General features: G+C 33.8%; 4 protein-coding genes across 6 annotated transcripts in view; all 4 read right to left on the bottom strand.

Moving 5' to 3' along the window:
- Positions 1–9,455, bottom strand: part of LOC108474497 (40S ribosomal protein S15-4) — a 96,070-nt gene extending 86,615 nt beyond the window's left edge. The window contains exon 1 of the mRNA XM_053025990.1: positions 9,446–9,455. The gene's annotated coding sequence lies outside the window, so the exon portion shown is untranslated. The remainder of the gene's footprint in view (positions 1–9,445) is intronic.
- LOC108474552 (uncharacterized) lies at positions 2,255–3,702 on the bottom strand. 3 transcript variants are annotated; one of them, XM_053025977.1, is made up of 4 exons: positions 3,064–3,702; positions 2,894–2,964; positions 2,623–2,688; positions 2,255–2,520 (listed from the first exon to the last, which is right to left on the bottom strand). In XM_053025977.1, the coding sequence occupies exons 1-4, from the start codon at positions 3,116–3,118 to the stop codon at positions 2,464–2,466; spliced, it is 249 nt and encodes an 82-aa protein (XP_052881937.1). In that variant the 5' UTR covers positions 3,119–3,702; the 3' UTR covers positions 2,255–2,463. The 3 variants fall into 3 exon arrangements, with proteins under 3 accessions (XP_052881937.1, XP_052881936.1, XP_052881935.1); XM_053025976.1 differs by having other exon boundaries at positions 2,255–2,525; positions 3,064–3,700; XM_053025975.1 differs by having other exon boundaries at positions 2,623–2,964; positions 3,064–3,698.
- LOC108475068 (cellulose synthase-like protein G2) lies at positions 4,220–8,559 on the bottom strand. Its single transcript, XM_053025972.1, has 8 exons — positions 7,721–8,559; positions 7,533–7,637; positions 6,705–6,836; positions 6,322–6,534; positions 6,134–6,233; positions 5,852–6,033; positions 4,958–5,317; positions 4,220–4,876 (listed from the first exon to the last, which is right to left on the bottom strand). Exons 1-8 carry the CDS (start codon positions 8,327–8,329, stop codon positions 4,325–4,327), a joined length of 2,253 nt encoding a protein of 750 aa, XP_052881932.1. The 5' UTR covers positions 8,330–8,559; the 3' UTR covers positions 4,220–4,324.
- Positions 9,456–12,034: 2,579 nt separating the features above from the next.
- Positions 12,035–13,899, bottom strand: LOC108474863 (FHA domain-containing protein At4g14490-like). Its single transcript, XM_017776892.2, has 2 exons — positions 12,772–13,899; positions 12,035–12,452 (listed from the first exon to the last, which is right to left on the bottom strand). The coding sequence occupies exon 1, from the start codon at positions 13,770–13,772 to the stop codon at positions 12,780–12,782; it is 993 nt and encodes a 330-aa protein (XP_017632381.1). The 5' UTR covers positions 13,773–13,899; the 3' UTR covers positions 12,035–12,452; positions 12,772–12,779.
- Positions 13,900–21,073: the final 7,174 nt, after the last annotated feature.

The following is a 21,073-nucleotide window of genomic DNA, read 5'->3' as shown; positions in this document are numbered from 1 at the left end:
TGCTTTGTTCGATTGTACTACCTTTGATTAAATCTCCGTGAGACTCTAGATTTGTCCATACTGGTTATACAACTGCTCTTAAGTTTTTTGCGTTACTTCGATTTATGTAGTATGCTCTGCTTATATATATTAAGTCTGGTTATATGCGATGATTGGTAACTCACCCTTTATTTTACCTTCATCTGTTCAGGAAAACATCGAATTTAGGATTGAACAGCGTACGGGAGCTTGGATTGTCTTGCATTGTAATAATTGTGATTTGATCTTTTGGGTTCGTAAATGGCTTTTGGATTTGCCTTGCTTTCCTTTTGATAATCTCGTTTGTATTAGTCAATTTCTAACACGAAACTATAAAATAACCTAAACCGAAAAAAACAAATTTCTTGTTTTCAAAGTTAAAATTCTGAAAAAAAAATCAATTTTCAATGCGTTGGTGTAACTCGTCCAAGTTCGGTTTCAACTTCCAGGCCGAATTTTGGGTGTAACACTTTGGCTCAATAGTCTCCCTTTTCTTCAAGGTCTTGATCCTTTTTCCGCTTCTCTCAGCTCTTGTATATATATACTTGTTTCTTCTGGTCTTGTATGTTGGGTATATAGTATATAGAATTTATCTTTATTCTTGTAGGATCAATAATAGTTCTCTCTTTTAGAATCTGAAAATCATCTTATTTGGATCTGTTTTAGTTTGAATAAATTTGGGTTTTTGATTAATTGGTTCATGATGTACCATTGCATCTCATTTTTCTTTACCTTATTTTTGGATCATAGATAGTTGATTGAATTAACTTAAGAATATATTGGAAAAACTGGCAACTGTTGCAGGTGGTTGAGACTGATTTTGATGATATGCATGCTTCTGATGCGAACTGATTGTTGATTTAAAGCTGGTTTTAGATTGTGTAATATTGTATGACTAGTAGTTTTTGCATTAATTTTTTGGCCTAAGGGATTTAACAAATGGTTTTGCGATATGAATTGAGGGGGGTTGTATGAATTTATTTTTATTGCTTAGCTTTGTCTGTGTGTTTTAGCTTATACAAGTTAATATGCACCTATATATACTGTTAGAACGACTGGATGACTTTCACTTTCCAATATTTAATTTCTTTTAGTGCTCCTTTTACCCTTTCTGGGTTTTTTTTTTCGTTATAGAAATATTTAAATTTTTTTGGTTATGCAAAAGGTTAACTGTTGGGTTTTGGTGTTTTACTAAGGATATAATCTGCTTAATTGCTAGGTTTCTTGGTTTGCTCCTAGTGCTTTAGTTTAGAGTGTATTTCCATCAATAACATTTTTATAGTATACCATCATTTGCTAATAATTTATTAAATATATTCGCATTTTTATAATCTCTTCTTGTCTCTGCTTGTTTTATCTGAAATGACTCTTCTTTTTGCGCTTGTCTTCAGTTCTTCTAAGCCAAGGGAACTGATAATGAAGACATTAAACAAAATAGAAGGGAAAGGTAGTGCAATTTCATTGCCTGTTGTAGCAACGTTGACTGTTGTTTTCATCTCCATGGTATACGATGCGAAAGGGATATGGACAAAAGATGCTGTTCTTAATGCTGCCGATGAGGTTCTTATGGTGAATCTAGTTTTAAAAGCATCCCTAATGGGTAATTTACATCCTCAACTTAGTCTATCGGTTCTTGAAACTTCAGGTTTTAATTATACATATAGATATAGATATCAAGCTTAGGATGTAACTTATAGTTTTGATACTAAAATATTATCTATATATTTCAGGGTTTGCATTATACCTTGCACTGCTAAAGACAAGAAATCTATATAAAGCTTCGTATAGTTAGGATTTTGTATATAAACTCATAATTGCATTATTTAGTAGTAATTTTGTATTAATATGATCAATTTATGTTAATTAACTATTCAATTTGTAAGAATTTTAAACCGATTAAATAACGAATAAAAAATAACATAATAAATTGAGAAATTAAACACACAAATTTAACATGAAAAACCCTCCAAAGAGAATAAAAAATCACGGAGAAAAATAATTTTACTATAATGGCAAAAGAAAGAAAAATACAAAAGATAGAAATAAAAATTAAACCCTGAAAACAAAAAACCCACAAAACGTAAACACAAAATTCTCTAAATGTGTTATGAGTTTTAATCTTTTCTAAGGTTGTAAAAGAGCTATTTATATGTTAAATTTATAAATCAAATAATAATAAAATAATCTAAACTAATCAATGTTTGATTGAAACAAATAAATAGAATTTAACTAAAAATTATTTTTTAAATTTGACTGAAAATAGGATTCATATTTAACACAATTAATATCAATCTCAAGCTTGTCCAAATCCAACACATTCAAAGTTGTTCATATTTCAACAAAATAGGCTCTTCAAAAATCGGAAAAAAGTGATTCAAATCATCTAACTCCTTTAGATAGTTTAAAACAAAATCTGCTACCTGAGATCCCGATCTAGATTCCCCTTCATGTAGAAACCTGTTTCTGTTGGCCCAAATCGCCCATAATGCGCAAGTAATCATCCTACACTTGGAAATAGAATGAGATTCAAACATTGTTATTAGCACTTCTAGAAAGTCATAATTTGCAACAGAACTAGGCCAACAAATATTTAATTTCTCCCACATTTCCTTTGCAACAGGGCAGTCTCTGAACAAGTGCTCTCTCGTTTCCGCTCCCGTATGGCATCTTCTGCAAGTGGCAAGCCCCATCAACCGTTTATAGTGTAGATTACTATAGTTAGGCAGATAGTTACGAGAGCATCGCCAAATTGTAATTTTAATTTTAGAAGGCAGCTCTAGATTCCATAGGCGCTTGTAAAATTGTTTGTAATTAATCTGTAATTGATTCTGGCCTTCATGTAGATACTTGTATCCACTCCGAACCGAGTACTCACCAGTCGACTCTCCTCTCCAAATAGATGGGAAGCTCCGGTTGGATCGAGAGTCAAAATAAACTTTGATGCCGCTTTCAATAGAAACAGAAGAGAATCGTGCTTGGGATTAGTAGTCAGAAATGAAAAGGCGGAAGTTATTTGCTCAGGTACAATTTTAAATGCGAACATACCGTCGGCTTTTGCGGCTGAAGCGATGGCGTGTCTCCAGGCTCTTGAACTGGGCATTCATCTTGGGCTGAGTGAAGTGGAAGTTGAGGGAGACTCTAGGACGGTGATTCATAAACTGCATGAGGAAAAAGATGACAGATCTAAAATCGCAGCATTTATCAAAGACTCTAAGCACAGGAGTTTAAGCTTCAACTACTGTGCTTTTCATTTTATCAACAGAGAATCCAACAAAGTGGCTTACGCCATAGCTACCGAAGGAATTAAAAAGGGAGTCTCTACTTATCTGATGTATAGGGTTCCTTCTGGAATTGGGACCATGGTGGAGGAGAAGTGACAGTGGGCGGAACATCTAAGGGAGAGAAGGCGTCGGATTACTGAGGAAGAAATGGGAGGAGTTTTTGATGAAGAGTAACGTTTGGAATTTCAAGAGGGAAAGTTGATTTTAGGGAGTAGGTGATTTCTGAATTTTGCTGATGGATGGAAAAGACATTTGATATCTTTGATTTGTGCTTTCCCAGACGGTGGTGTTAACTTCTAGAGGGAGTTTTTTGATGGATAACAGCTAGGACGCATGACCTTCGAGCTCCCCGTCTACTTTCTATTGGACATTATTGGAGTGGGTTGATTTCTTTGGTCTTTGTTTTGTTTTTTGCTTCTTTTAGGTTGGTTTTGGACTTTTTTTTTTGACTTGTTTGGGCTTGTTTTTATTTGTTTTGTTTTGTTTTGTTTCGGGTCTGAGGTTAATAAAGATCCAAAAAAAAAATGGGGAAAAAAAGTTGTAAAAAACATGAGACCTGAGTCAACTATTTAAGGTGTAGGTACAAACAAAATCTATTCCAACCTTTTGTCTTAAATTAGTTTTTCCAACTTTTTTTTAAAAATCACTTTAGATAAAGTTTATCCCAAGCTTTTTAAGGTTACTTTAGACGGGTTTATCCTAACTTTTTTTAAAGGTCGGTCTTGACTAGATCTTTGCCAACCTTTCAATAAAGGTTGCCTTATGTTGACTTATGTCAGCGCTTTTTCAAAAGTATTGCGGCACCTATGTCAATTGTATTAAAAACAACCTTTTCAAAAGTGTTGGGACACGTATGCTAACTTTTTTTGCGTCGTTTTAGGTAAATGCTGCAGTAGGCCTATTTTGTTGTAGTGGACCTATTTATCTTGATATTATAAAAATTGATTCGATTATTGAATCAATTAAGTTATCAATTATCAGTTTAATCAGTACAAAGAATTGAATTTCAAATATGATAAATAACATTAAATAGAAATTATAATAGACCCCAATGACAAGAAAATCAAGGAAAATACAATAGATAATACATTGACATATAAAGGAATGCGACCCTTATCTTTCCTTAATACCATCCCTTCAATTACTACATAATTCATGAGGATAATGTAAAACGATAGCAAAACTTGCCCAAACATTTTTCTCCAATCGGCTCCCATGAACATGATTCTATAAACTCCACCAACAATGGATGCCAAATTCACTAACATTACTGTAACCAACGGTGCAACGAAAATGGTCGATGCCCGGAAATCGAATTTACCTTCCCGGTATAGCTTGAATTGTTCGTCATCAGCGACTTTATTGGTGGTCAAGAAACTTGCTTTCCTCAGGTCAAATTTTTTCAATATAGCATCCAAGCTTCCATATAAATGGCATGTAACTGATTTTATCATCCATATCCTTTGTTCATTCATCCATTTGCGAATTGGCCTTCCGGTTACGACAACCTCATGTAAATGCTTAGATAGGGATGATAGGAAAATGAACAAGAATACACTAAAATATGGATCTGAAACCTGTACGAATATATAAATGTGTCAAAATTTATATAAAACAAATTGTTTATGAAAAAGACATGAATGGTCTGTTATTCTCACCTCGGGATATAAAGGGATGCCATTAAGGAGATAAAGAGGAGGGATGGTGGCAAAGCACCAAAGAGGGAGGCAATAAAGAAGAGGGAACAATGAAAGCTCCGCAAAGCCCATGCTGTGAAGGAAAGATGTCCTCGATGATCCATAAAAGAGTGGGCTAAACCTTGAGAGTGCTACATCGACCAACCCTGAACCCCATCTTATTCCTTGTGTCAATAGGTCATTTAAATTGGTAGTTGAAGTTCCTAAGAATTGGGGCCTTGATGAAGATGATGGAGCAACATAGGCTGATATCCAGCCTTTGCATTGCATGACGAACCCTGTAAGGAAATCTTCGGCTACTGAATCGTACAGAAAACCTACCTGATATCATACAAATTTTTACCCCATGTCATTTTCATTGTTGCAAGATTCAAAGAGTTTGAGATAATGAAGGGGGTTGCAGATTGTGACACCTGATTTTATATTAGGGAACTCAAATTGATCCAAAAAAATAACTACTCAAATCCGTTCAATTCAGATTGGAATTAACTCAATCAGAACAATCCGAACCTTTAACAACCCAAACTCAAAATAATTCCACTTAAAAAACCCCAGCTTCAAACCTAAATGAACTGAAGCCAAAACAATATGAACTTGAAATGACACATACAAATTTGTCCCGCTCTAAATGATATGAAAATTTTAGACCCTGAATTGACCCAAAATTAACTTCACAGTTCACACATCCCATTCTACTAGTAAGATGTTTTTTAGAAGAAAAACTGGAAAACATTTCAGAGGTTGGATGCGAGACTCCACTCAACTGTTGGGATTCGAATCTTGAACTTGTTGAATTTTGTGTCAGAAATATTTTTTCTTTGCTTGTGATCTATAAAGCAAAATATATAAACTTACCTCTTTACCCCATTTTGTATGATCTTCGTACGAACAAGAAGCCAAAACTTTGGCCTCTTCCAGCAACATGTTTGAAGCTTCTCCATTATCATTTAAATTAGGCTTCTTATAGTCTTGACGAAGGGAGTTGATGAACTCGTTGGATGGGCCGAAAGAATCCTTAAGTTCTCTGAGGTCAATATCTGTTAATTTTGCCCCCCAAAAAAGAACAATTTAATTAAATGGTCCATGAAGGATGTAAAAACAATGGATACCTTAAGTATAAAGGGTGAGCAAAGTGACCTTTTCTAATAGAATGGCAGCACAAGGCCTCCCTTTTAATATAGAAATTAGTACCAGAAAGTACTGGTCCTTTCAATCCATCCAAGCCAGGCCATAAAATCTGCAATATGCATTAAACGTTTTAATTTCATCATCATTTTAAGTTGAATCTAGATTTTGTGAACATCCGAGATTTTCGACATCCGTACCGTGTATGCTGATCGAACTTCACTGTCGTAGATATCGTTTTCGCGTATGTCACGGAATGCCTGAGGGAACTGCACAAATGCAAGGGAGGGAGACATCTCAGGATCAAAGTGGAAGCACATTGCTTGCCTAGCTGAGGTTGGGTCATTGCAGTACATATCACAATCAAGCATTAGAATGTAAGGAGAGTTGCTCAACATTGCTGAGACCCGAAGCTGCATGTTAAGAAACAAGTCATTCGTCTACTCGTACTATGTTGCTCCGATTTTAATGCATATATGACCCTCCAAATATATGCAAAAACATCCATATCAACACAAGTGCATAATGACACTCATGCTCAAGTCCAAACATTATAAATAGAGAGATAGAGAGTGAATAGTACAAGGACATTGACGGCTCCAGCCTTGAAGTGGTGGAATTGAGAAGTCCTTTTCTCACGAGAAACATAGACAAGGAGAGGCATCTCAATTATTTGATCTTCCAGCAATCCCTCTTTGGAATTTTCTTCCATTACCTGGAAAAATAACATTGACAACATTTCATATAATTTTAAAATTTATATTTTCTCGGCCAATATAGTATTATTATATTAAAACTCATAACTCAAAATATTACGGGACCAAACATTAAGTAAAAACACTCCTCGTAGAATCCAAATCTTAATCCTCAATTAAGCAATTCAAGCCACAAACGTTTGAGAACTCAAATTTTATATTATCTTGGTATTATGATTGTTTTACTTTCGTCATTACTAAAATTTACATTTATAAGTTAAATTTAACTAAAAAAAAATAAGGTTCGAATCCTAACATTTATATTCCTTTTATTATCTCGAACTGTGACTTATTTTGTACTAAAAATAATCTACATTTCTAAACTTGATTTTTGAAATCACCTTTCTCAAATTGTGACTTCCTTTGTACAAAAAAAAAGTCTACGTCCGTAAGTTTATTTGAAACATAGTCAAGCAAAAAGCCATCCCTATAACTTGAGGTGGTCAATGAACCACTTGGGCAGCCCCCATTGGGTTAGCATAACGTCGAGGTGCAATAAATTGCAGCCACAACTGTCTATAAATACCGGTTTCCTTATCTAGAGAGATTGAATCAATGTCTTTTTCATTCTTTGCATAAAGTCTTACAATGTTCAATCATTAAACTCGATCATGCCATATATTTTATGTACTGTACACATGCGGGATCAAATATACCTCAATGCAAGAAGGGTGATCGCTTGCAGTGTAAACACCTTTGTCCTTGAATTTACTTTCTTCTCCAGCTCTCCTCACACGTTCCTTGAACAACACGTATTGTTCCTACAATATTATTTTATCGTCATTGATTATAATAACATCTATTACATCAACAAAAAATTAAAGATATTCGATTGTCAACATACCTTGATTTTTTCCCTTTCTACCATGAAATTATGGGGATTTTCCGAGTCAGAATCACGATTCTCGGTTCTCGAAAAATAAGCCTCGGGACACCTAGTCTTGATACCAAACCTCCTACAAAATGGAAGCCACCACCTTGCAAAACTCCAGGATTCCCTCATGGCATGCAAAGTTATAGCATAACCACCATCATCAGAAAGATAAACATGGAGCTTATCTGGTGGATAATCAAGCGCCATAGCTGATAATAAAGTGTTCATAACACCAATCGTAGGCTCCTTATCAGGTCCCGTTGTACAAATGAAAACATCGATGGCTGGAAGTTTGTCATCATTTGGCAACCTCTCCGGAAACACGGTCCGATAAACAGGACGCCAAATGTAAGCTCTTCCGAGAAACCATATGAAAGAAAGAATCAATTCAGACGTAAAAAGTAGAAGCCAAGGGATAATTATGGGTGTGGGTTGATGGAACAAGAAAGAAGTCCTATAGTAAATCAAGAAAGATATGGCGATTGAATGGAGGACTGCATGTGACCTGTTGATGATCGTGGTGAGCTTGTTGCCATGGCAGATATGGAGTGGAAGAGAGGTTGAGCTTGAGCTTGCCATGGGTTCTCAGCTCTTCTAAGTTGACTAGATAAAGAAAGGAGGGTAAATCAAAGCCGGCTGCTAAGACATTGAAGCGTTAGAAACAAGAGTGGGAGAGGTATTGAACCTATAAGCCAGAGGGAACAAAGATGCCCCAGACGAATCTTAGTAATCATCTTTTTGCTTTGAATGAAACTTTTGTATGGAAAAAATTAGTATGAGAATAAAAGGTTTTACTGGTTTTTATTTCTTTTTATTTATAATTATTTTAATGCTCGCCTTTCAAATTTTAGTTAAATTATTTTTTTACACAAAAATTAATTGAACTGTCCAAATTTTAATGATATTAACATGATAAGGTTAATAATTTTTTTCTATATCTTTATATGAAATTTGTTGAATTTTTAAATATTTTTAATAATTTTTTATGAATTATACATGAGTTGTTAAGCGATTGACCGAATCAATGCTGTTAAAATTTTAATAATTTAGTCAATTTTTTATAGACTTAAACTATTACAGCCGCCGCAATGATGAAAAATTAAAATTGATTTGGACTAAAACTCACATGTGCAAAATGGCATGATGAAAGACACACATATGCAATTATGTATAAAGGTAAACTACACAATTATTAAAATTTTTCATTTTAGACACCTAAAATAAAAAGTTTGTAATTTAAGTACATAAGTTATATAGTTTGATTATTTTGGTCACTCTCATTAAAATCACAAACGCCAAGTTAATGTGGCGTTAAAAATCGATATAATAATAAATTTAGCCCTTAAATTTTACATATTATATCAATCTAGTCTTAATTTTAAAATTAACCCTTCAAATTTACAAACGTCTCAATTTGATCCTAATTCTAAAAAATTCAAAAATTATATAAAAATAAATAAATATTTTCAAAAAATATAATAATAAATTTAAATATAATATTAATATTAAATAAATGTTAAATTACACCAACAATCACTTAACTTTGAGGGAGCTGACAAAACAGTTACTCATGTTTTAATTCAGTCACTCAACTTTTTAAAAATAACAAAATAGTCACTACTAACAATTTTCAGTTACAGACTAAACGGAGCTACCATTTTTTGTTACAAACTTAACGGAGTTGCCCTTCTACATCCCCCTATCACTGCTCTCTTATCCCTCTCCCTCTTCTATCCAACAACGTCTCAAGAGTCTATAAGTGATACTCATTAGGGAACACCTGAACTACACAATCCATCAAATAATATTGGGCAAGATCATCTTTGCAATTGACAACCTGTAAAAGAACCAGTAAAATCCTTTAATACTACAGACCTTTCAATTTTATATTAAGGAGAGAAGAAAAAAACAGAGGAAAAAGAAGTAAAATTACCTGCTCTAAGACTCTTGGAAGAACTGTTTCTTTGTAAATCTCAAGGTCCACTCCTTCTATCTAATGAGAAAGTTATCTAATGAGAAAGTTCAATACAGAAGCATGAATTCCCCTTGAATGTGCATCAAGTACACTGATGTAGAGTTTATCCAATTGAAAATTTTAGATTATTGATATTACAAGTTCTTGCATAACAGAAATTGGAATTGAAGTCTTCAACTCAGGATGACCAAAGAGTATGAATGAATCACAAGCACCATGACACCTGCATGGCCAAAATTTATGCTCTCATGATATATTTTCACTTTTAGGCATGCATGTACCTTGGTGCATTGGATATTTGAAAAAATCTTGATAACAGACATTCAACAAACCTTGCATTCGCACCCAAAGTTTATTCATTTCGGTGAAATTTTCTAGTATAAATTCCACAACATTCATCACAATGTCAGCTTCCATTAATGGGGGAAGGGGAACGGGACAGAGGGAAAGGGTTAGTAAAGGGACGGTAAGGGAGAGGGAAAGAATTAGAGTAGGAGAAGAGATGGTGGGGACGAAAGGGAAAGGGGGAGAAAATCAGGGGAGGTGGAGGTGGGGAAGAGGGAAAGGGATGGGAGAGCAGGGGATGAAAAATGGCAGCTCCGTTAAGTCTGTAACAGAAAATGGTTAGTGGTGATTGTTTTGCTATTTTTTGAAAGTTGAGTGACTGAATTGAACATGAATGATTGTTTTGTCAACTACACTAAAGTTAAGTGATTGTTGTGGAATTTACCCTTACATAAAATAAAAGTCCCCAAACCCTATCCCTCTTCCCCTCCCCACAACCGTCACTCTCCCTTGTAATGATCGGAGCTGACTATTGTATAGCCTTTTCGGGACCACTTTTGGCCAAAAAATAATACCCTGGAACTCAATATCCATTGAAATAAAAGGGTATTCATCGATCACTTGAGTGATTAACTCGGACTCTGATTCCAAATTATTTGATCACACTTCTCTTATCATTACAAGTTTCTAATCTAAATTTTTAAAATTTAAATTTATTATTATATTTTTCAAAATATTTATTTTGTATATATATTTTAAATTTTTAGAATTAAGATCAAATTGACACTATTTTTTAATTTTAAGCGTTAATTTTCAAATTATGACTAAATTGATATAATATGTAAAGTTGAAGGTTAAATTTGTTATTATACTGATTTTTTAATTGTCACGTCAACTTGTGGTTTGTGATTTTAATATGAATAACCAAAATGAGCAAACTATGTAACGTAAATGCTCAAATTGTATTTTTTATTTTAAATGCCTAAAATGAAAAATTTTAATAGTTCATTGCTATCTATATAGTTTACCCTTAAGCATAATAAGACTCAAACTTGAATACTAAATACCCAAAGCCTCGACTTATGAATAAATATTAAGATTTTATTTAAATATAATTAAAAATTAATTTAATTTTATTTATTTACACTCAAATTCCTTTTGTCTGAATTTTTATTTATTAATATTTTCATTCAAACTTCATTATTGAAATGCTTTTCTAGATTTCGCCCTGTTTTGTCTCGAAATTTTAAATAAAATTTTTATAATATATTAGTTTTATATAAGTAATCTAAATACATAATTATAAAATTTAATAAAAGTAAGAAACTATAACAAAATGTATAAAATATTTAAAAATTAAAATACATGCCACAAATTATTGTAAAATTAAGAAATTATAATTAAAAAAGATATATATATATTTTATAATTGAGGGAAGGGAATAGAATTAGAGTAGAATGAATATCATCTAAACCTCACTCCATCCAACCTGAAAATCTTATTAAAAAAAATTGACTTGTCTCACCTCAAAACTTAAATTTTAAGAAAAAGATTCTTATAAAATTGGGATGTATGGGGTATGAGGAATTCAGCATTTCTCACCGCCCATAATTTTATTCCACCGTCACCATTATTTTTTCATTGAAACTAAATCTATCTATAATCCAACCAAAGTCACACCTCATACCAAGAACTATTTTTCATATGGATGAAACCGAGCCCACAAGAATTATTGAAAATCTTGACCAAGTAACATGTGCCAAAACTTTAGGCTTTAGCTTTTCTGCAGTGTGACTCAAGACAACAAAGCATTACATGCATTACAAAACCTCTAAGCACTCGACGAAAGCATAGAAATGACAAGAATTTAAATTGCAATCTCAAATGTGTTTAGACTTTAGAGTCTCATTTCATTTATCATAACTACAAACTTATCAAATGTTAAGTACACAGTTGAAACCATTCACCAACAACAGGTGGTTAGAAGAAGTAAAAATAGATTTCTTCTCTAGGTATTTGGACTATGTTCGAATCTTGGTGTTAACATTATTAAAAGGGTTTTACATGAATACCATCTCAACCTGAACAAGATTAGATTCAGATCATATCTGTTATTTAAATCCCATGTTACACAATATATAATAATAATATCAGTGTTCACGAAATTACAACCATGTTTCAACCATAGCAATCCAAAGTTCTCTAGGTTAAATTTGTACAAATTTTGATGGATTTAAAAGCACCCTTAGGTTTTGGTAAAGGTTTCATTTAGAACTAATATCCCAGAATTGAAGTTGCAATGAAGTTTTGATTAGCAAATTTGCAGGTTGAATATAAAGCAGTTACCAGAATCGTCTAGTCATTAGCTCTATGAACTTGGTCCGATGGAAGAACTCTGAGACGATTTTATCGGAGCCAATCTTCCAAAAATCAGGAACAGAGCTACAAATAACAATTACAAGAACTCTCAATAAAAGCAACAAAAAGAACTTGTGAGATGATAAGACTAAGAACAAAAAGGAATGACAAAGATTTTCATCCAACAGGATATGGAATTCAAGTTACTAAGACGAGACATTGTTGTCATAGTGGAAAGCTGATGAAGACTTAAAGTTTCTGACATTTAGAAATGCAAGCAGCATAAGCATAAACACTAAAGATCATACCAAAAATACATATCAGCAACAAGATTCAAACTACAGTTAAACAATTGATCACATGGTCACTAAAATCAACACATGACAAAGTGCTTGATACCTACCTCTAAGTCTAACCCACAGCAGCTTTACCCTTTTTCTTCTGCTCCACCATATACTCTTGAACCTTCTCAGCTTTCTTCCTCATATCTTCAATCATCTCCTCTGTTGCCTCGAGTATCTGCTTGGGCAAATGAACCTCCAAGTAATCAAACCACTGCCTTAGTGTCATCTTCTCCAAATCCACTTCTACCCTTTCATCACAACTTTCCCTAACTTCATTCTCCATTTCATCACAGCTCTCCTTAACCCTAATCTTAGAATGTTCTACGTTCTCTTCATTGTTTCTTACTTGAATTTCTTCGTTTTGCAATGGATTCAGCACTTCCTCCTCCTTATCCACTTCTTCTTTTATGATAAGAGTGTCATCGTTCTCTGTCAATTTTGTTTCTTTTTCCTCTAATATTTCTTCCTGCTCGTTCTTTTTCCTCCCACCACGGCGGCCTTTTCCTCGTTTCGCCGCAGCTTCCTGATTTTCAGGAACCTTTGGAATATCTAACCTGCAATTCTGGGAATCCTCATTCTTCCTACTCCTAGTAACCCTAACATTTTCCTTCTTTTCTAACTCTAAATTCTCTAATTCTTTATTAGAACTCCCTGTTTCGTTCTTCGCAGCCTTACCTCTCCTCGGCGGATTCTTCCTCCGGCTCTCGACTACCACCGCCACCTCCTCTCCGCTACCTCCACTGCCTTCGATTTTGATCAAGATCGACGTAGTCTCTCCCAGCTTCACCGTATCGCCGTCGTGGAGATCAAATGCAGTGTCCGCGGGGAGCACATTGGAATTAAGAGTAGTGCCGTTAGAGGATCCGAGATCTCGAAGGATCCATTTACCGGATACGGATTCGATCGATAGGTGCTTAGAAGAAATGCCGGCGTCTTTGATAGGGAGGTTGTTGCCACGCATTACCCGGCCGATTCGGATGGCGGAACCGGGTTGGAATACGAAAGTTTCGTCTTTTCGTGGGCCCTGAACCATCAGTAAAGTAATCGGCGGTGGATCCATTTTTGAGGCTCCGGCCAGAGAAAGAGAGTGAGAAGTGGAATAAATTTGAATTGGGTTGAGGCGGTCTAATTTTTTGAATTTCCCTTTTTATCTATCCTCTCTACTTGTTATCCGGTTAGATGTGAACCCGGTTGAGATATCGATTTAAAGTATTTTATAAAGAAAAAAAGAAGACGAATCAAATTTGGACACTTGTATTTATCATGATATTCGAGTTTTAATAAACAATATTTTTAAAGAACAAATAAAAAATTATTTTATAAATATATATATATATATCTATTTATCATTTTTCAATCAAACATCTCCTTCTTTCAACTCTCACCTCCCATCATCGCTACAACTAGATTTGCTTATGATTTCAGCCACCCGCTAAAGCTTGATGGTTTATCCGAAAAATAAAAGGATTTATACAAAAATACGAAATCCGAAAAATGAGTTTAAGTAAAATTTAAAGCCTATTTCTTATATGAATTGGGCCTTAGGTAAGAAAATTTTTTACTAGAGCTTGACTCGGCTTGAATATATTATATTATAAAATAATTATATTAATTATATATGTTAAATAATAATTATATATATTTATATTAAATTATTAACCCAATAACAATTAAACCCAATAACAATTAAACCCATTAATCAAAACATAAAAATAACCTTATCCAACTAAATAATTCAACAAAAATATAAATTTTAAAAATTATACTTAATAAAATAAAACATTTATCATATTTATAATAGTGTTTTTAATATAAATATCTTTTAATATACTAGAAAATTTTTATTTTAGTGCTTTTAGTATATCATATTTAAAAATATATTTTTAAATAAAAATAATATAAAAATTAAATATAAGTCAAACTCGAGTTTATTTTTTTTAAATAGGGTGGAGCTTGGCACATTTTTCGCAACCTGATGTACTACACAATTCTCTTCCCGCAGTATGTGTCGAAACTATGACCTCCCAAGTCCGCCGAATACCAATCTGAATGAGCCGCACCAGCGAATACTGCGCTCCTAGCAGCGACATTAGTAACAAGCTCGACCACCTCTCTGCAGTAACTCTTTATGATAACTTTCTTATAGCTGCCACGCCAAGCCTCCTCAATACCATCTGCAATTGCCTAGAGTTCACAAAGCAGTACCAAATCTCGCCCAATCCACTTGCTGAAACCAAGCAACCACCTCCCTTGTGAGTCCCGAATAACACCACCTAGTGCCGCAACACTCGTGGCCCCGTCCACAGCCGTATCAACATTAATTTTGACCACCCTAGAGGTGGTAACTGCCAGGTAAAGTCCCTTTCCAACTACAACCATCACCATACTTCAAGGTTGCAACATCTTCTTTTGCCCAGCTCCTGCAGTGAGCGACCATGGCAGCCGTGTTACAACTCGACTGTAGCAAAACAATTGATTCCTCTGCTTCCATATTTTCCAACATACAATACCAAACAAAGATGACCACGACCCGTCATTTACGCGCAATCATAAACATTCGAAACATTACTAATAATCCACTCTTGCAAGCTACCTGAATAAAACCAAGTACGATGCACGAGGGGGACTAGCCTCAACCAGCATGCTCTCGTCAAGGAGCAATCACGCAACACATGCAACACCGACTCCACCAGGCTCCCACAAACACAACAATTAGGATCGTCAGTCATCTGCCGCTTACACCGCTCCTCATTCGTTAATAACTTACCATGAAGCACCAGCCATAGAAAGTAGAAATTGTATCACCCTTTTTGGGGCCTGCAACTTCCATACAAGCGGCCAAAACCCTTGTCGTGAGTCCTAACCCTAACCAACAGTCAGCTTGTAAGCTCTTGCAACAGAAAGGCTGCTCGATGCATTACCACGCCTTATGTACGTATCAGGCCCAAGATTCGCATTCGGCACCAGCGTTGCAGCAAGATGGTCCAGCATCACCGGGAACAACCGCCAATCAAGCTCATCCCGTTGCTCGTCCTCATTCACCATCTCAACAACTGTAACATGCTCATAATTAGCCAGGAGGTTAGCACAATACATCAGAAGGGGTCCAATACCAGGCAGGTAGGCGCTCATTCATCATACCAAAACTTTGTTGCTCGTCCGTCACCAATTGACCATACCAGCAGGCTCCCGAACTCACTCCATATTCTAGTCAAACAGCGCCATAGATAGGAGACTTCAACTCGGCCAATGGTCATCGGAAAAAGGCTCACACAACTTGTACTTCGCCCATAGGATCTGCAGCCAGTAAGCCTTCGGTCGAGAAATTAAACCGAAGGCAACCTTGAAGAGAAAGGCCTTATTCTGACTAGCCAACACCCTAAATCCAAGCCCCCCATTTCCTTTAGGTTCGTAGCAAGGTTCCCATTTCACAAGTGTCACCCTGCGGTATCCTCCAATCGCCCCCCAAATAAATCCGCGGGCCATTTTCTCGATCTTCCGGTACACTCCAGTAGACATAATCATAGTTTGCGTAAAAAAAAGTTAAGGATAGCCATCAAATCAGACTTAGCTAGCGTGACCCTTCCCGCTAGGGAGAGCAAATGCACATTATAGTCGTTCAATTTCTTTGGAACCTTATCGAGCACAAATTGACAAGTAGACCGAGTAACTGAACTATGTAGAAGAGGCATGCCCAAGTAAGTGCCTAGGTCATCTACCTGCTGAAACCCCAAAGTAGTAGCAATCGAGTCACATGCGACATATTCGCTAAGGAAACGACTTTTGTCTTCTGAGCATTGACCTTATGCCCAGAAAACACACTAAATTGCTCAAGAATCCCTTTGACATCCTCCCCCAATTGGCATTAGCCTCACAAAATAACACAAGGTCATCGAACAAAAAGAGATGAGAGATGCAAGGACTATCCCTACCTAAGTCCATTTGATTCTTACAACAATGGATGACAGTAATATGATTTTAAGATAAAAAGAAACTATCAAAATTTTATAACTGAGATATTTTAAATGTATAAAATGAGGAAAGAAATATAGTGTTATTTATAGCATAAGAGGCATGCATAGAAACGTAAACTACCCTATAACTATGCATAGCGAGGTTAAGATCAACATAATCAATATCTTATCACTCAACCTATCATTTTAGTTTTGGTATTTATGAGAAAGGATTGTATGAAACTGTGATTTCACGTCATCCCTATTATTTGAGGAAACATATCAATTGGTAGAACTGTTGATAAAAGAAAGGGATGCTCTATATGAATCACTCACATATTCTTCTGAATTATATGTATCCGCAGGATTATTTTTGAAAACCAGTAAAGATATGCAAGAACAAACAATTTTAATTGGAAAAATTCCTTTAATGAACTCCCTCGGAATTTCTATAGTAAATAGAATATACAGAATTGTGATCAATCAAATATTGTAAAGCCCAGGTATCTATTATCTATCAGAATTGGATCATAACGAAATTTCGGTCTTTACTGGTACCATAATATCATATTGGGGAGGGAGGTTAGAATTAAAGGTTGATAGAAAAGCAAGGATATGGGCTCGTGTAAGTAGGAAACAAAAAATATCTATTCTAGTTCTATCATCAGCTACGGGTTCAAATCTAAGAGAAATTCTAGAGAATGTGTGCTACCCTGAGATTTTCTTATCTTTCCTGACTGATAAGGAAAAAAAATTGGGTCAAAAGAAAATGTCATTTTGGAGTTTTATCAATAATTTTCTTTTGTAGGCTGGGATCTGATATTTTCTAAATCATTGTGTAACGAATTACAAAAGAAATTCTTTCAGCAAAGATGTGAATTAGGAAGGATTGGTCGACAAAATATGAACCAAAGATTGAATCTTAATATACCTCAAAACAATACATTTTTTTTACCACGAGATATATTGGCAGCTACGGATCGTTTGATTGGAATGAAATTTGGAATGGGTACACTTGATGATATGAATCATTTGAAAAACAAGCGTATTTGTTTTGTAGCGGATCTCTTACAAGATCAATTCGGATTGGCTCTGGTTTGTTAGAAAATGTAGTTAGAGGAACTATATGCGGAGCAATTAGGCATAAATTGATATCGACTCCTCAGAATTTGGTAACTTTGACTCCATTAACAACCACTTATAAATCCTTTTTCAGATTACACTCATTGTCTCAAGTTTTGGATCGAACAAATCCATTGACACAAATAGTGCATGGGAGAAATTTGAGTTTTTTGGGCCCTTGAGGATTGACCGGGCGAGCTGCTAATTTTCGGATACGAGGTATCCATCCTAGTCACTATGGACACATTTTCCCAATTGACACGTCTTAAGGGATCAATGTTGGACTTATTGGATCTTAGCAATATTCATGCCAAGATTGGTCATTGGGGGTCTCTAGAAAGTCCATTTTATAAAATCTTTTAGAGAAAAAAAAATCACAGATGCTTTATTTATCCCCAAATCGAGATGAATATTATATGGTAGCGGTTGGAAATTCTTTGGCCTTGAATCAAGGTATTTAGGAAGAACAGGTTGTTCCGACTCTATACCGCCAAGAATTCCTGACTATTGCATGGAAACAGATGACGTGGAATCACAGTTTCATACATTCCTTTCTCTAGTATTGATATGTATTATTATAGTTGTATTTTGATTATTGATATTTTTAAATATATATTTATAGTTTAAATTTTAATTTCTTAATAAATTATATATATCCTTGTAAATACATTCTAATTACTCCATATAAATATATTTGTATGCAAATATAAGTAGGGGTGAAGCCATAATTTTTTTGGAGAGACCAAATTTGAATTATAATTTTTGAGAGAGCTAAAATGTAATTTCGTCATTATATTAACATAAAATTTACACTTTTAAGGGATTAAACTATAAAATATTCATTTTAGAGAGGTCATAATTAAATTTTAAATTTTAGAAGTGTCCGAAAACTAATTTACATTAAATTAACTCAAAACTCTACAATTTCTTGAGAGGCCTACCCCTCTAGCTTCACCCTTTAATATAAGTTTTAAAATTATTAGAGTTAATTACACGTACATCCCCAAATTATAAATTTTATTTTAAATTGGTCCCCAAACATTGAAACATTTTAATTACATCTCCAAATCATTGATGTTATATCAATAAAATCCTTCTATTATTAAAACCATTAATTTAACTATTAAATGAAATATCGATCTCATTTGACATAACTTAAAATAAAAAGTTTAAAGAAAAAGTAAAATTACTAATTAATTAAGTCGGTATACATTGATACAAACCGCTATTGATCAAAATGGACCGCAACATATTGGAATGACTAAAACATCCAAATCTTAACCGATATGGTCAGTATCAATACGGTACCAAATATTATAGTTAAGATACTAATTAAACTGTGATAAGTTGAATCAATATCGGAGGATGATCATCAACTCAATTTAATTAAGCCTTGAACTTTGATTAGAAGAGAATTGGTACATATCAAAGGCATGATCTCGCCATGCACATGATGAGGTCAGGTTAAAAAGAAAATTCTAACCTCGTAATGGCTAGGTCACCTTGAATTATCACTCCACCCTTAAGTGAGCTGCCATACAAGCATTCTGATGAGGTATGAGTGCCAATACTTACAACATTTTCCTTAGAAGGAATAGAAGTAACCCAATTGCTATTTTAACTTTCCTCGTCAAAACATCGTGTTATAAAAGAATCATTCATGAAAATTTCAATCATGACAATAGTACAGCTCCTAAGTTGATAATCATTGGTGGTATAATTCTATCATGGGTGGCATCAATATCTTAAAAGTGGCAGCTACACAACGTGAAATGGTGCAACGAAAAAGATGAAACACTTTTTTTGGGATGACATTGTTAGAGTTGTATAGCCTATATTCGGTTTGATCCGATTTGAAAAGTTTGAGGTGCAACTCGCTTGTTAAAGAAATAAAATAGAGAGGCAAAATTGAGAATCTTTAGCTCAGTTGTGTGAATTTCGTATAAGACTATACTTCTTCTATTATACATTAATTTTATATATAAAAAAAAGGTTGTTTAACCCTTAAAACGTGTGTAGTCGAAAACCTTTTATATTGTTATTTTTCAACATTAGTGAATTTCTCCTCTCCTGCCCGTGATTTTTTTCCGATAAAGATTTTTCACGTAAAATTTGCGTGTTCTTATTTTTCTTATTTTTCATTTTTTATTACCTTACGATAAATTCTATTATCATCGTTGACGTATGATATAACATATAAAATATCAAAGAGTAACTTGGTTTGTACATTATTACATAATCAACTTTAGATCATTACTTTAATATATGTGTGTTTGTGTTTCAATTATCTTTGTTCCTTGTATAAAAAAATAGTGAGTGGTGAGATTAGTACATATATCAAAATCAATCTATTTGATAAATAATTATGGAGTGTCATATTTTAAAACCTAAAAAGTTTTTGATATATTAACTAATTTGTTTTGGTAGTGGGTAAGATATATCATGTAATAAAATACTTTATTTTTATTTTTAATGTTTTGTCACATTGATTTTATTTTATTTCATAAGAGTCATATTAGTTGAATAATAAAATTACATAGTTAATGGGTTTTGGTTTAAAGGTAAGATTGTTATTTTAAAATTTTAATGTTCAAGGTTTAAGTTTCATCATATGTAAATATGTATATTCGATTAGTTAAACTGCAGAATCATTTATAAGAATCATGAACAATAGATATAAATATATGATATATAGTACAAACAATAAATCAGGCACTACAAACTAATGCATAAATGTCATTGCCTACAAATAAGCCCCAATTGATGCACAAATGCTATTGTCTACAAAATAAACTCAATAGAGTAGATAGACAAATTGATGGTAACCATATCACTAAATTTTTTTGAAATAAAATATAAATGCATTATCTTATTTAAATCGACGAAACTTGCATCTTAGTCCACCATCATTAGAAATTAATTTAATAACGAACTTCGAACAACCAAAAAATCATGATTAGAGGATCTAAGAGACCCATCACAACAGTAATGTATAAAATACTAAGTCTCAAATGAATTGTTCTCCTCATTATTTAGAAGTTTCTCAATGAATATGGCGACACTTTTATCTCAACAAATTCCCTATATTAATCAAAATACGATTAAAAGTAAAAGAACTAAAATTAAAATCACCTATACTTTTAGAGGTAAGAGATGGAGTAAGATTTTTTTTAAAAGAACCAGAACATTTTTAAAGAAAAAGAGTGAAAAAAAAGTTATATGATATTTTTAATTATAGGTTATGTAGAAATATATAATCAATGTAGTTTATGTAAACTATATCTGT

The sequence above is a fragment of the Gossypium arboreum genome, chromosome 3, assembly GCF_025698485.1.
Source record: "Gossypium arboreum isolate Shixiya-1 chromosome 3, ASM2569848v2, whole genome shotgun sequence".
NCBI classification, from domain to species: domain Eukaryota; kingdom Viridiplantae; phylum Streptophyta; class Magnoliopsida; order Malvales; family Malvaceae; genus Gossypium; species Gossypium arboreum.
The sequence above is the reverse complement of the archived record's forward strand: the minus strand, read 5'-3'. Positions and strand labels throughout refer to the sequence as shown.